General features: G+C 37.1%; 1 protein-coding gene across 2 annotated transcripts; it reads left to right on the top strand.

Annotated features, from left to right (window-relative positions):
- The first annotated feature begins 8088 nt into the window (after nucleotides 1-8088).
- On the top strand, nucleotides 8089-10062 carry LOC149212014 (non-specific lipid transfer protein GPI-anchored 3-like). 2 transcript variants are annotated; one of them, XM_089390528.1, is made up of 3 exons: nucleotides 8089-8363; nucleotides 8499-8558; nucleotides 9663-10062. In XM_089390528.1, exons 1-3 carry the CDS (start codon nucleotides 8105-8107, stop codon nucleotides 10001-10003), a joined length of 660 nt encoding a protein of 219 aa, XP_089246654.1. In that variant the 5' UTR covers nucleotides 8089-8104; the 3' UTR covers nucleotides 10004-10062. The 2 variants fall into 2 exon arrangements, with proteins under 2 accessions (XP_089246654.1, XP_089246655.1); XM_089390529.1 differs by lacking the exon at nucleotides 9663-10062 and adding an exon at nucleotides 8665-8834.
- Nucleotides 10063-16607: the final 6545 nt, after the last annotated feature.

Raw genomic sequence — 16607 nt, 5'->3', positions numbered from 1 at the left:
GAATGGGTAATACTCCCTGATTTTGTTGGAACCGTGATACCACTGCTGTAGGTGACCACTTTTGTATTTGTAATATTGTATTACGGTTTACCTTGACAGTGATATCAATATGAAGTTATTTTCTATAAATATGTGTGGTATTGCTCAATGCAAACCCTTGCAATTTGAAATGCAAAACAAAAACCAAGCAAAATGATTGTAGGGAACCGGAAGAATGAGAATCGAGATTGTCTTACTGTTCTTGGCACTTGCAGCTTAGAGAAATCTTCGTTGTTGGTGGCAAATTGGCAATAATGGCTTCAAACCCTCCTTGGCAGCAACCACATTCCTTCTCCAGCGCTCAAAAAAACAAAATGACTTGACAAAAACCAAAAATAGAATTATATAGGCCGCGCGGAATGATTTCAGGGTCACCGGCGATATTTTCTGTCGTTGCGCGATATTTTCCGAGATATCGCCGAAATATCGTAAATCTCGCGCGATTTTCAAAACTCTAAAATATCGTGATATTTGGTCGGCGATATTTCGGCTCGCCGAAAATATCACGATATTTCCGAATATCGCCGATATCTCGGCGATATTATCAACACTGGGTACAACCATTCCCCATTGCATAATGGAAATGGGAGGTCATTTCCATGGATTTTATCATATTTTTGTTGAAGACAACAACATGACGCCATTATGGTCGTGGTGGACATGTTGAGTGAGACAACTCACTTTTTGGTTATTAAGTCTACCATTGACAAAACAAGTGATATTTCCCAATTCTTTATATAAGAGATAGGTAGGTTACATGGAGTACCTAAGAAAATTATCTCATATAGGGATAAAAAGTTTAGATCTAAATTTTGGAAATAAAATTTTAATTGTTTGGGTAATAGTTGGCTTTTAGAACATCCTACCATCCACAAATACATGGGTACACCAAGAGAACAAATTGACAGCTGGAGGATCAGGATGTATGTCATGCACAAGCCAAAGAATTGGGAAGAGTTTCTTCCATTGGTGGAGTTTTCTTACAACAATGGGTACTAAGAGTTGCTAATGACGAGTCCATTTGAGGCGCTTATGGTAAAAAGTGCAATACTTCTATTATATGGAGTGATCCAATGAACAATGTCGATATTGTCCCTTATATGATAAAAGAGATGAAATATTAACTAACAACCATTAGGAAGAACTTAGAGATAGATCAAGACAAGAAAAAGAGCTATGCATACCAACATAGAATGCACAAGGAGTTTAACATTGTGGATTATGTGTATTTCTATATTATACCAAAGAAAATCTCATTCAGAAATGGGTCTTGTGACCAATTGGCACTATTGTTTTGTGGGCCATTCCAAATTCTAGAAGGACCGAGGCGAGTGGCCTATAGATTGGCATTGCCACCTATATTGAAGGAACATGATGTGTTCCATATTTATTTGCTTAAAATGTATGAACATGATGCTAATAATGTTGTTGAGTGGTCTATGAGATAGGTGGATTCCATTGGAGAATTCTAGCTAGAGCCACTATGCATTTTAGACTGAAGGTATATCATGCTCTAGAATTGAGTAATAGAGTAGGTCAAGGTGCATTCAAGACACTTTGGACCATAGGAAGCCACATGGGAGATGACTATAGTACTATTGAAAGAGGAATATGTTATTCATGTATATCTATTTATCGATGTTTATAGCTCTCATGGTTAAGAGAGACTTGGATGCCTTTTCTATAGTTAATGTGCTAATGAAACACAGACCTATTCACAAAGTCCTACGTGATTGTGGGATGGAGTTGACTAAGTTGCTATGATATGTGAATTCCATTAGCTAGTATGCCATGGGTATTTCAGCTCTATAATGCATCATATGGAATATTAGAGATTGAGTATAATGCATCAGATGGTTAATTAGTTGGATCTTATCAATAGGGATCCATTCAATAATAAAGTGAGGTCCACCTTCAGTCAAGAGGGTTTCCTACTACATTGCTATTCGTTTGTGGACAGAGGCTAAGGCACAAGTCAACAGTGGAGAAAGCCAGTGTAGCATAATTTTGAATCAACCAAGGGGCACTCAAATTTTATGGTCGGTCGAGACTCAAGATGAGTTGACAAGTTTCACCTTTTGCATAGTTCGAAAGGGGAAAAATTTCCATAATGAGCAAATAGTAGCCCACATTGGCCCCATTGCGGGTAGAACTAGATTGTTGAGGTACACAATTCATCTGAGGTTACCTATTGTCAATGTTGTGGCTTTTTCGTCACTTATGTGTATAAAGTTATTGGCGTAGCCAAGGGGTTCTTGAACAACGTGGGGCATATTCATTTTTTTTTCCCTAGACCCAAGTTGCGACGGCCTTGTTCAATCATATGCGTTAATCTTTTTTATTGTCTTTTTAGACAATATTTTTGACTAGCTGTCAACATTGAGTTTCTGTCGATCTAGACTAGGGTCTCCATTAGTCAGGTTAAATTGACCACTTGTGTTAGGTCATATGGTTGTGTTGAGTCAACTGTATGGGGCATCTCGACTGATCCTGTCTATGCATGTTAAGTCAATTTCTTATGGTAAGTTTCCTACTAGTGGTAAGTCGATTGTTTGTGGTAAGTCGGTTAGTTATGTTAAGTCAACTAGTTGGGTTATTTCAATTGGTTCTCTCATGCTAACTAATTGAGTTTGGTCAACTAGTTAAGTTATGTCGAAAATCACTAGACCAACTGAGGACAATGGTGTATTCTGAAGCTAGTTCTGCATGTTTTGGAGAATTAGAAATTTTATCACCCCATTTCCATAATGAGACCATGCAAGTAGGGTTGGGATAAATTAACACTTCCCATTCGGCCTAGAAGGAACTAAAGGCTGAGGGAATGTTACATCATAGGGCATGCATAATAATGTAATGTAGAAACCCTTAAAAATTCAGGCATTGCCTCCCAGAAAAAGGGATAGTGTGGCTCCAAATTATAATGTCTAGCTTCATGAGCCCTCCAAACCAGTGTTGTGAAAAGCGCGATTAAATCGCGCTTTTTTCCCTAAGACGATTTAATCGCGCGTTTTATGGGAAAAAAGCGGCTAAAATTTTTTTTGCGGGGTGTCAGGGCAACACGATTTTATAATTTTTTTTTTGGTTTTTCATTTGGGTTTTTTGAATTTTCATGCAATTTTTTTTGAAAGAAACAAATAATTTTTGAGTGGGGCAGCTTAATGATCAAATCTAGGCCCTAGTATGGATATGCAATTCATGGTAATGTTAAATTCTTAAAGTAAAAGTGACATTCTCCTTAATCTTCATTTTCATCCTTTTACTTAAATTTTTAACATTACCATGAAATGACTCAGGATGTTTGAGAGTGGTTCCAGCCTCATTGGATTTCATATGGAGAAAGTAGAATTTTAGATTTCATTTAAAATCCAGCAGACTTATCAGTTTTTCAGGATTTCAGGATTGGGAGATTGTAATGTTTCCAGGTGACACCACCTGCTCGGGCTACCCCTGCCACCAGTAGAGGACGTGGTCTACCTCCTATAACTCCTATTTTTAGTTCTTCAGCTTCTAGAGCACATCAGACTCCACTGCCATCTCCACCAGCACAAGCACCAACATCTACATCTAGAGGGAAAGGGAAAGCTGTGGCATTTTCTCACAAGAGGGGCAGAGGAAATCAATAGGATTAGACCTCATTTTATTGTATATGACATTATGACATGATGAGATACATTATCATATTTTTTGTTGATATTTTGAGGCTGAGCTGGGACTCAGGAGTCAGGACTTACTATTCAGGACATGATTCAATGTTATGTGTGATTTTAGCGCTAGAAATGATATTAAACATCTTATATATTAGTTTTCTTATCATATTTATGTGTCAATGTATTTATTTTATGCTGTAGATGGTTTAGATATTAAAAAAATTGAAAAAAAATGAAAAAAAATGAATATTTTTGTACCAAACGCTTTTTTTCCCTTTTTTTCCGCTTTTTTCCCGCTTTTTTCGATTTTTTCCGCTTCATTCCGGGCGCCGATTTAATCCCGCTCGCGCTTTTAACAACATTGCTCCAAACCTTGTGTTTGTTTACAAAATAAGTAAATCCAATATTTAAATCAACTCGAAGGTGGACAAAATAACTTTCAAATGAACATTGTGCCTCCAAAATGAAAGGAGCGAGCTTTAAAAAGAGTCATCACTTCACTATAACCGCCACAAATGAAATTTAAAAGCATACCAATCCTGATATAATAAAAGTGGCAAAGCTACTAGGTTTTTGACAATTCAAGAGAAGTCTTCTGCCATCCTAAGCAAACATTCTCGGTAATACAACATTCATAAATCACTAATGTGATGTAAGGACTCACTTTTGTTTTTTTCATTGGCTACCGAAGGAGCAGATTCACCATGTTCGGCCTCTACAATCCACATGTATTAGAATTTAGTAAGAGATGCCAAACCAGACTCTCTAATTGAACCATTGTGCCTGTTTTCTGGAGGAGCTATCATCTCCATTCCTGCGATGTTGGAGCCAATGCAATCATTCTTTGATCACACAACCAAGCATACAAAAATCGTGGCAGACCTGCGATTTAAGCACTATGTTTCCACATACATTGTTTCTAATTATCATTTCACACTATGATACCGGCAACCTCCTGGAACAATATCTGAGGGCATCTAGAATATTCCACACTAACGATGATGACCCTCTGCTTTTCAGGATCCTCATTAACACATATGTGAAATCTCAGTCCGCAAGATTCAACCCGAGGATACCCTGAGGGAAGGTATATCCTTTGTAAGTTGGCATCATATGACTAAAAGGGTTTCCAGAATCTAGTACATTGCCAGTCACACGATCACTTGCATATAAAGACTGAAATGCCGGAATTACAAGATGCATAGCCATCACATCAATGGTTTCATGGTCATAATGCTTTTATTGATGGGTTAAAGCTTCGCATATTTTTTTTGTTGATATGTATGAAATAGACCTACAACAATGACGAACTATGATGGCTTTTCTTTGGTTGATTTCCAAAGAAACAGTCCAAAATCCTTTCTCACATAGCACAAGCCATGCCACCAGATTCAGGAGTTCCAAAGGTGCTTGTAATATTATGGGGCTTAATAAAATTGTAGTGACGGAATGATCAGGCTTGTACCTTCATGGCATCCTCTCTATTCTTTGATTCGACTTGCTGTTACAAGAGAAAAACATAAAGCCATAACATATTATAAATGGGTTGCAGCCCATAGAGCACCCTCTAGGGCAGAGGCAGTTCATTGCCATCCAAATCCTAATTATGTTCATTATTAATTATGTTTATTATTCATCAAAAGTAGTAAGAAAGTTGACACTTAGAAACAGATCAGGAATCCCATCCATCTCAACCACACTTTTCACCTCCCCTAGCCCTTGAAATTTAGCCTAGACAAAATGCTGATCCTGAGAAAACAGATGTCATTTAACCATCCAGCTTAGCCACAGAGTAACTAAGGATAGATTGAGGTGTAATATTATTCTCCCACTTAGGTACCTGTTCTCTCCTCCGGAATGCCTGGGAACCTCAAAATCTTGGCATCTCATCAACAAAATATTTCTTTATGCTTAACCATCAAATAGAATAAGGAAGCATGAAACTCTGAGTGCTTGTGAGTTGATGGCTCTGTCGTTGCTATTGAGTACATGAATTTGGGTACCTAAAATCCAGTGATATCCACAGACAAAGGTAAACTTAAGACACTGCATGCTAGCACCGCGGATTTCTAAAAAAAGATGGTTGTAGACCTTGTTAAGCCCCAATAAATATACTATGCATGTCATCATCCATGGTAACTTCCTTTTGTGGCCAGCTGAAGATGTTAAATATGGTTCGAGTTTCTGATGTTGAATTTCTAGCTGAAACCTTATCACAGTGATAGTATAATCTGATATATTCTCCACAAGGATGTAATTATTCCGTAGTCTGCACTCATCATTATTAGGCCTCGACAGACGCTAGTGACTAAAACTTTCCAGCGGGCCTCCACATAAAGCTGTAAGTGAATCCAATTCACTGTCTTAGCTTCAAGGTTTCCATGCATATACCTTACCCATACCGACAGATTCTCTTCATTTTGAAATGCAAGGATAAAGATTCATTATCACCATGCTCAAGATTCATAGCCATTTCTCATGTAAATATACCAGCCTGCATGGTCTAAGAGGGTCATTTTCCAGAAATAGTGTGCAGCTTAACAGTGTTCATTTCATGTTTCCTCTGGATTCTAGCAGCATTTAAGACACAAACTAACACCTACTCAATATGTTTCTAAGCCATGACTACTTTGTTTCTTGTCGAAGATGTAGTTATGGAGTACACGCACTGTGCGTCTACCTATCAAAGTGTCCTGAGGGAGTGGCTGCATCATAATCGACTCCTGGTTGATTGGCATCCCCTTTTTAAGCAAGAGCGTCAACAAAGTATCTTCTAAGCTTAGATATTCTTCCACTCTTTTACTGTAGTTACGCATTCCAAGTCATCCAAGGGTTTTGTGTGCTCTCCTTCCCCTTGATATAGAACATAAAACAGGTATACTATTGCTGTAGCCTAAGGAGCACGCTTCAACAAAATTTACAACGATTCATGCTGCCAAATCTTCTACGATCCAGACTGGTTCCATTCAATAGAGCATGCAAAATGGTAGAAATGTTTTCATACATCATTTTTGCATCCCAAGACCTTTGTATAGGGTAGTCAACGATCGACCGATGCATGTATCTCAAAATTCATGGCAGGCAATATAGAAACAGAAATTTTGATAAGTATCTCAGCCCCGGATCGCGCTGAGTTACATCCTCAAAGTGATAACGGTGATAAATAGGGTAGTCAACGATCTACCGATGCATGTATCTCAAGTTTCATGGCAGGCAATATAGAACCGGAACAGGGTAGTCAACGATCGACCGATGCATGTATCTCAAGATTCATCGCAGGCAATATAGAACCGGAAATTTTTATAAGTATCTCAGCCCCCCGATCGGGCTGAGTTCCATCCTCAAAGTGATAACGGGTCATTTTTACCAAAATTATTCTAAGGATTATGGTAAAAATCTCAAGATTCATCGCAGGCAATATAGAACCGGAAATTTTTATAAGTATCTCAGCCCCCCGATCGGGCTGAGTTCCATCCTCAAAGTGATAACGGGTCATTTTTACCAAAATTATTCTAAGGATTATGGTAAAAATATTTCAAAATTTGAAAGATATTTATTTATATTAGGAATAAAAAATTTAGATTTAATATTATTGGTTAGATATTTAAAATCATTTAGTTAAAAATGGATTATATAATGGATTATATAGATGAATAACTATTTTAGAAAATGAAAAACCTCAACATAATATCAATACCCAAAAAAATCGCAACAAGCTTACAACCATATTTAGGTTCTAGTTACCTGTGAACATACGGAACATATTGATTGGAATAACAACTAGATACCCATTGCTGTAAGGGGTTAGAACGTTAAACTGTTCTTTGTGATGGGACACTCAGTGAATATTTTCTCGCTCGTTCGTCTTCAATTCTTCTAGAGAACATTGTTACCATGTCCGAAAACTGTTCCTTTGCATCGACTTCATATGAACGATGTTAAAGAATAATCTAAGAATATTTTTTCTTGTGAATTGTAGTCCAGTGAGTTTATGTTTAGAAGGATATTTTCTCGGATATATCTTGGAATTTTACTCGGTTAGGATAGGGCAAGGGGTTCATTTCTCTCCTGACTCTCAAATTCTCAGAATTTGCAATCTTGTGAATTGAAGTAGCCCAGTTAGTTTACAGTATGAGTCATGTTTAGAAAGATATTTTCGGGGTATTTTTACGCCATAAGGCGTTTCTTTTTGAAATGAATTGCGCGAGTCGCCGTCGTGTCCTATTGTTGATCGTGGATTTGTGGTGTTAGACGATTGAATGATCGTTGATCCAACATTGATCCAAAACTGAACGGTTAATGAGAAAGCGAAACTGAATGGCCAACGAGCGATTCGTTTCGCAACTGATATGTGCTTGGCTCGCAGTGCCAACAAGGGCTCTGCCTGGACTCGACCTCTGGTTTTTCTGTCAATCTTGATGTTGGTAGGGTGTGAAGACACAGACAATACGTCGTGCATATCGTCCCTTAGTGCTTGTGCCCCTTATTTGAACGCCACCACCAAGCCCGATGCCACATGCTGCTCTGCTCTCATCTCTGTCATCGACAAGGACTCCCAATGCCTCTGTAATCTTCTCAACAGTGACGCCGTTAAGCAGCTAGGCGTCAATGTTACCCAAGCCATGAAGCTGCCTGTCGAGTGTGGCAAGAATGTTAGCGCCAGCCAATGCAGCAAAAGTAAGTCTTCTCCCTTGCCCTATTTCTTGCATTTCTTTTCATATTTCTTCTCATGCTGCCTTCCTGCAATTCTTTTATTGTCATTTTTCATCTCATGCCGCCTTCTTTCCTCTGGATCTGTGATCTGCGCAACAGCGACTGCGGGTGGTTCGTCTACTGGGAAAACTCCAACTTCAACCACACCTTCATCTTCAGGTCAGGAATTCTCCTTTCCTTTGTTTGTCTCATCAATCGCCATTTCCTTCCCTTGAGAGATATTTAAGTTGAGAATTAATGAGAAAGGGGATTTTGTGTTGAGCAGTTTCTACTGCCACACCCTCAACAACCACAAGTACCAAATCAAACGCGATAGCGTCTTTGTCTGTGAAAATATTGCCGGTGGCTGCCTTGGTGTTTGTGGCAGTGGCATCAACTCTAGGATTAGAGGGCCCCTGCCTCCGTTGAATAATGAGCAAGATAGGGTTTCATTCATTACACTGATTCATTCCTTACACTCTTGTTGTGCTGTGAGAATTGTGTACTCATTTCATCTGTGTGGATCCTGTTGTAAATTATTGTGTATGGCTCTCCCTCTGCTTTTGCCTACACAGTATTTACTAGGGTTTTATAAATATTTTAACTCATTATGGCTTCGTCATCGTATTCTTGGAACTTTGGGTACAGGCTAAATTACTAGGGTTTTAATGTATATTTTTATTCGTTTTCATCTATTGGGCTTTCATTTTTATCCTGGTTAACGACATGCAAGAGGCTGATTATGAATGCTAAGCTATTTAAACCGCATCTAACCCTAAACCTATTCATTACCAGACACGCTGGGTGCCAATTCTTTCAACGTTCGGTGGCTCCGCTGGGTGCATCTAACCTTAAACCTGTTCATTATCAAACACGCTGGGTGCATCTAACCCTAACCCTATCATTACCAGACACCATGAGGAACAACTTGGTATGTATGAGAAGTTTTTTATTACAGTGTTTCACCCAAAGGAGATTGAAAGATGTTTCCATTTGATAGATCTTTCGATTTATTCTCCAAGGGAAAATCTACATCACCATTAATGTTTCCCTAACGGAGCACTCTGCAGAATAGAATCTCCTCCTAATTCATCTATCACATTTGTTAGATCTTTCGATTTATTCTCCAAGGGAAAATCTACATCACCATTAATGTTTCCCTAATGGAGCACTCTGCAGAATAGAATCTCCTCCTAATTCATCTATCATAGTGATAGGTTTTGAGGCTTCAGTGCTTACTTGAACTGTATTTAATCTATTTTCCATTTCCATCTTATCCCGTAGATCTGCCCCACAAGGAACAGGTGGAACAAACAAAAGTTGTTCTCTATTCTGTGCTATTGGCCTCAGCACGTGTTGGGAACCATGAAAATGTTTTACAGCCTCTGATCCTCTTGAAGCCACAGCTTGCGAAGATGGATTTGAAACATTGCTCTGAATTGTGCAATTTTCTGCAGCACATGCTTTGGTTTGCACGCAATGAGACTCTATTTCTAGCTTACTCTATGGCACGTGTTGGGAACCAGCAAAATGTTGCACAGGCTCTGGTCCTCTTAAAGTCACAGCTTAGGAAGATGGATCGACATTGCCCTGCCTTGTGTAATTTTTTGATGCACTCAGTTTGAAGGGCGAGGCTAATTGGTGGAAATATGATATTGTCTGCTTGGACCTGCTTACATTTTCATTCTCAATATCATGTTGGCCTATGTTCATGAACGAGACATCATTATTTTGGCTACATCTGACAAAATCTTTGTTTCTGACTCTATTCTCCACAGTGGCATTCAGATTTTCTCCGAGACCAGTGGATTGGTTGTCTCTGGGAGCCTTGCTAGCTTCTGTAACACCTTTTCTATTATAATTATGTACATCTGCAATCTCCAGATCAGTGTCCATATTTCTTCTTAAAGCATCATTTTGAAGAAGGGCAAGACTAATTGGTGGAAAGGTGTTGCTTTCTGCTTGTTAACGATTTTGGATATTTTGCACCCTCTCCACAACTCACTCAGATTATTGAAAAGCCTTCTTTAAATAATAGTTTCAGAACAAAAAACTTATCTGAGATTGGAATGCTACAAATTTTATATTGAAAAGTCTCTTTTAAATAATAGTTTCATAAAATTTGGAGATTGTTCAATAAGTAATTTGTTTTCATTGTTATTTGAGCAAAAATTTAAAAACCCTAAGCAACCAACTAATCTTTTCCTCGGAAATGTGTCATACAGCCTTGCAGTGGGCTAAAGCCAGTGTCTGTGTCATACAGTTAAAAATTCTTCAATAAATGTAAAAGGAAGAGGACAAAAAAACCATACTTTTCTTGACAAAAAGAGAGCAGGGGATTCAAGACTAGATCTACTGAAAATTAAATACATTGTTTTTTGAGTACATGAATAGATTCTTACAAATTTCTTGCACAAGGTAATATAAAAATAAAATATCTCTAGAATTTAAGTGAAACCATCTTTTTACTAGATCTGTAGGAAGATCAAGACACCAGATTTTGGAGATTTCTTAATTTGATATTTTCTATATTTTATTAATGGTTAATAACATTGATTAATTTTTAGAACATTTGAGAAAAAAAGGATTACATATTTTTCTTCTTTACTTCTTACTTCTTTTCTAAAAGACTGTTTATGTCCTTTCCTTAGGTGAAACCTCTTCCTCAACAGGTGAATTGATGATCTCTGATTACACTAGATCTGGAACTGCCTGATCAAAATGGGATATTGAATTAATCATTCAACCTTGACTTCTGCTTCTGTAGAGTGCAGAATTCCAAATCTATTTCTAGAGGGAGAATGGAACTGCGTGATCGAAATGGGGTATTGAATTAATCATTCAGCCTTGACCTCTGCTTCTATAGAGTGCAAAATTCCAAATTTATTACTGGAGGGAGAATGTTGGTGAGACTCAAATCTATTAGAATGAGGCCTTTTGTGTTTCCTTGGAATTTGTTTGAATGTTCATTGCTATTTATTAATTTGAGAAGATGATGCTGAAATAGAAAGAAGTTGAGATATTATAGTATTTGGACAAATTTTTGTAAAACACATACTTATCGCAAAAATTACATTTGAAAGGAACTTGCTCATAATCTAGAACCTGAAGATGACTTGGACCCTCCAAGTCAGCTAAATTACCTTTGGGAGTTTTGCAAAATACATTTCAACATAAATTTTGGCATGCTGGAAGTTGTATTCCTTGGACTTTAAACTAGTAAAATAGCAGGTCAAATTACTTTTGGGAGTTTTGCAAAATACATTTCTAACACAAATTTTGGCACATGGGAAGTTGTATTCCTTAGAATGTAAACTAGTAATATAGCGGGCCAATTTGTCGATAGATTTAAAAATACCAAAAAAAAGGGGAAGATATGAAAGGGGGAAGATATGACAATTTGATCCCAGTAGGCATAGAAAATTTCTATGTTAGGATTAAAATTCAAAGTCAAATAGATGAGAAACATTTTCCTGGAGTCTATGAAGTAAGGATCAGATCTGAAGATCACATCTTTGTCGTCACATTCAACAATAAAAGCATGATATCACAATAAAAGCATGATATCTGTTTCCATAGTACAGAGTACCAATGAGTTCATGATCTACCTAATTGTTAGAAATCCGTTCTAAAATAGAAGTATAATTAGGGCAAAGGCAGATAACCTTACCCATCAACCCTTTTTTCCTTGAGAATTTTAACATTATCGTTGACCGCGGAAGAAAATTCCAAATTAAGAGAAGGAATTGTGCCAGCTACTTTTACAAAGCTACTTAGGTGAATCACTTAACCATGGGGCAATCAAAGACCACCCAGCAAAGAACTCTTTAAATCAACAACTCTGATTTGCGGGCGAATTCTTAAAACTCGGCCATCAACTAGTAAGGACACAGCAGAAAACACAAATAAAAAAAAATGAAACTCGCAAACATAATAAATCCTTAGTCATGGAAAAGGAGTCCTGCAATGAGTGGAAAGCGGCAATTGAGCTAGCAAACGGAAATTGCAAATTCCTGCAGTAGCTCAGGGCGATGGCTAGGATTACCCTAGCCACTTCATCGGGCTCTTTTTTTCATTTTTTGGTATAGGTGCTTATCAAATCCTCCCCAGGTTAACATGGATGTATTCTAATGGATTTTAATAATGTAGTTGGAACTGTAATTAACTTTTTTCTGTGCAATAAGTAAAATGAGAAAAGTAAGTGTCTTCATATGGCCACCTTGTTGAAGCGAGCGCAAGTAGAACAAGCCTTTAACGAGATTCGTTGATTAACCTACCGGGCTATTAATTTTTCCCCTTTAATCACATCAACAACCTTTCTCCATAAACTTGTCGGCTTTAAGAGATTTTTGAGAAAAATTTCACCCTTTTTTTTAATAATTTAAATTAAAAGAATGACAGTTATAGATGAAAATGAAAACAATTGCAGCCTGCTGCTCATAGAATCTTTTTATTGAAAAATTGTTATGCCCAGCTTACTCATACCTATTCCTATAGACTTGGCGTGTATATTGCCTAAAATACTTGTTTAACCAAAAAGCTACCACAACATAACTAGCACAAAAGATTACAGTGAATTTGGCCCTCGGGGGGCTTCTTCATTCGTGCCAACGTAAGAGTCTGCAGTCGCTCCTTCGCACATGTTGGACCGAAATGAGAAGAGGTTTGAAGATTTTCCGTAATTTGGTGACCAAAGTATACAAGAAACCCAATTTGTCTCCACCTGCTTATATTTCCTCTTGTGAGCATGCATACAAGCTCCAAAAACATGCTCCCATTCATTAGATGCCAACATTTGGATGGCAGATTCAATTGCACATTGATCCCTAACACAGCTTTCTGTCGTTGCTTTGTATTTCCAATCTCCCTGCCATCTAGTCCATTTGCAGGATGCATTTGCCAATTCGCATTGAGCCTTATAAACATCGCATTCACACAGGACACCACACCCTGCTAGACTGGAAATGAACCATGATGGCACCTAAGTCACAACATTACTGAGATAGTTCTTCTTCAACCTGTGACCCCTAGAGTGCAATCTGAAACTGATGCCCTTTGTTGGCTGAATCAATAATGTAATGACTGGTGAATTCACCAGACTTCTAGCTTGCTTGACAGAGATCATCAATGCAAAACCCCAAACTCGTAATATCAGAGGAATCCGACTTGAAGGGCTAGCTAATACAATAAACCCAACACCCAAGAACTGGGAAATAAAACCACATGCAACAGTCTTCCTCATTATTAAACAGTTAACAAATCCTATTGTTAGTGAGTATGAATGTTGAAGTAAAGGTCTCTGCAGTGGCTTTAACTCCCATTTCTCACTTGCGTACTTGAACTAACAGTCTAACACTTGGGGCACCAAGACGTACTTGTGTATATAGTAAGGTTATATCATGGGACAGGAGAGAAGGCTGAGCAGCCCTCGCTGCCGTTTATATGAAATACTCTTCTTAAAATGACCTATGTACTTGTGTATATAGTAAGGTTATATCATGGGACGAGAGAGAAGGCCGAGCAGCCCTCGCTGCCGTTTATATGAAATACTCTTCTTAAAATGACCCCCAAATTAGTCCCCGACTCCGCCATTGAATTGGGACCCCCATATTGGCCCCGAAATGTTTATATCAATGTGGAAAAAGTCAAAGTCAAAATTACGGCAAGGGTCCAGAAGTTTATATCAATGTGGAAAAGGTCGAAGTAAGAATTATCAATGTGGAAAAAGTTGAAGTCGGAATTACGGCAAGGGTCCAAAAGTTGAAAAACTCATTAAAAAAGTCGACAAAATTAAAAAACACAAAAATATTCATTTTTTTTTTAACATCTAGAGTATTCACAACATCAAGTAAATGCATTTCCACATAAACATGTAAAGAAAGCTAATATATAATATGTATATGAAGTCTAGTGCTACATCACATATCAAAATAGTGAATCAACTCCTGAATCTTGAGTTTTGTCCGAGTCTCAACTCTTAAGACAACAGACTTTTTGGGTCAAATCCTGATAAAATCAGGCATATAACGAATAAATCACGATTTTTTTGTTTCTGAAAAAGTCTACAAAAAATCGGAGGATTAAATAGTTTTGTTGAAAAAATCGCAATTTTAGAATTTAATCCTGATTTTTTGCAGACTTTTTCCACATTAATTACTTTATATGAAATCTGCGATTGAATTGAGGGTTTGGCCCTTAAATCTGGTTCATCTTGAACTAACCCCTGAGGCTCTACATTCTTCTACTCATAAAGCAAGCATTCACAAATTTAGCTTTTTAGGTTTTTCAATTTTCATATCTTCATTTTTTGGTTTATCAATTTATGTTGAACTGCTCTCATTGTGTTTCATCATTTTTTTTCTAGTTGTCAGTGTCGCATGAATCTGGTAAACCTTTCCACTTGAATAAATAGAGTTTATAAATTGATGGACGTGTAATTGGTCATTCAACATTGCCTTGGTTCATCATTTGACCTTGTGTTATATATATAAATGTTTGAAACATTGAAATTTTAAGTGATGTATATCGATGATTGCCTTGTCATTAGAATTTTACATGGTTCAATTTTCTTTTGCTTTTAAGTTTTAACTTATCTCTTTTGTTTTTGACTTTACTTTGTTGCAAAAACCTTTAGGAAATCACTCCTCTTAGATGTACCATCACTTACTTTAATGGGAATACCTTTTTATTTTTATGAAAGGCTACCTATTTATTGTGCTTGAACTATTTGACACCTTTTCTGACCTTTTCATATTGGTAATTCCACTAAGTTCACAAATCTAGACGATAAGGAGGGGTGGTTTTCTTGTAGTTTGTTGACACCAGTTAAATTTCATTTTGTCTATATGCTCTCCAGAATTTATCTGCAACATGTTTTTAGAACTTTATTTACCATGTTTGTTGTACCATCAATTTGCAAATGGGAAAAAATGTACCAATCACTTTGAAAATAAATATACTTATCACTTGTAATTGTTTTGTGCACTCCATGCAAACGCACACTATCCTTGACCAAAGAAAATGAGTCATTACCTGTATGTTTTGAGATCGTTCTGATATAAAATTTTCGAATATTTCCAACAAACATTTGTCTCCTATTTAAACTAGAACCTGAAGATGACTTGGACCCTCCAAGTCAGCTAAATTACCTTTGGGAGTTTTGCAAAATACATTTCAACACAAACTTTGGCATGCTAGGAGTTGTATTCCTTGGACTTTAAACTAGTTATATAGCAAGTCAAATTACTTTTGGGAGTTTTGCAAGATACATTTCTAACACAAATTTTGGCACATGGGAAGTTGTATTCCTTAGAATGTAAACTAGTAATATAGCGGGCCAATTTGTCGATAGATTTAAAAATACCAAAAAAAAGGGGAAGATATGAAAGGGGGAAGATATGACAATTTGATCCTAGTAGGCATAGAAAATTTATATGTTAGGATGAAAATTCAAAGTCAAATAGATGAGAAACATTTTCCTGGAGTCTATGAAGTAAGGCTCAGATCTGAAGATCAGATCTTTGTCCTCACATTCAACAATAAAAGCATGATATCACAATAAAAGCATGATATCTACCTAATTGTTATAAATCCGTTCTAAAATAGAAGTATAATTAGGGCAAAGGTGGATAACCTTACCCATCAACCCTTTTTTCCTTGAGAATTTTAACATTCTCGTTGACCGCAGAAGAAAGTTCCAAATTAAGAGAAGGAATTGTGCCAACTCCTTTTACAAAGCTACTTAGGTGAATCACTTAACCATGGGGCAGTCAAAGACCACCCAGCAAAGAACTCTTTAAATCAACAACTCTAATTTGCGGGCGAATTCTTAAAACTCGGCCATCAACTAGTAAGGACACAATAGAAACACAAATCAACAAAAAAGAAACTCGCAAACATAATAAATCCTTAGTCATGGAAAAGGAGTCCTGCAATGAGTGTGTAGAAATTTCTCATTTCCCACCCCGGTTTTCAGTTTCTCCTTATTTCTCCCATATAGTTAAATGCCCTTTCCCATACCCATACATTTAACAAGCTGAAAAAAATAAATTTGCTGAAAATACAAATTCTGGAAATTTTACAAAATGCTGGAAATTGCAGAAATAAAAATCAGCAGTAATAAACAGCCATTAAAACACATTTAAACACTGAGATTTTTGGTCAATGTGACCCTGGAAAAACCCCCTACAACTCTTGGGGAAAACCAGTTTGAGAGCTCTTCCTTATTTC

The sequence above is a fragment of the Pinus tabuliformis genome, chromosome 1_1 (genome assembly GCF_031772625.1).
Source record: "Pinus tabuliformis cultivar Carrire ecotype Pingquan chromosome 1_1, CPIR1, whole genome shotgun sequence".
Taxonomy (NCBI): domain Eukaryota; kingdom Viridiplantae; phylum Streptophyta; class Pinopsida; order Pinales; family Pinaceae; genus Pinus; species Pinus tabuliformis.
This window is presented reverse-complemented; position numbering and strand designations above follow the sequence as displayed.

Excerpts from the sequence above, each read along its gene's own strand:
- LOC149212014 (XM_089390528.1), top strand. The coding sequence starts at position 8,105 with ATGTTGGTAGGGTGTGAAGACACAGACAATACGTCGTGCATATCGTCC. Across the intron at positions 8,364-8,498 it reads CGCCAGCCAATGCAGCAAAA|CGACTGCGGGTGGTTCGTCT; the intron begins GTAAGTCTTCTC and ends TCTGCGCAACAG. Across the intron at positions 8,559-9,662 it reads AACCACACCTTCATCTTCAG|ATCTGCCCCACAAGGAACAG; the intron begins GTCAGGAATTCT and ends CTTATCCCGTAG.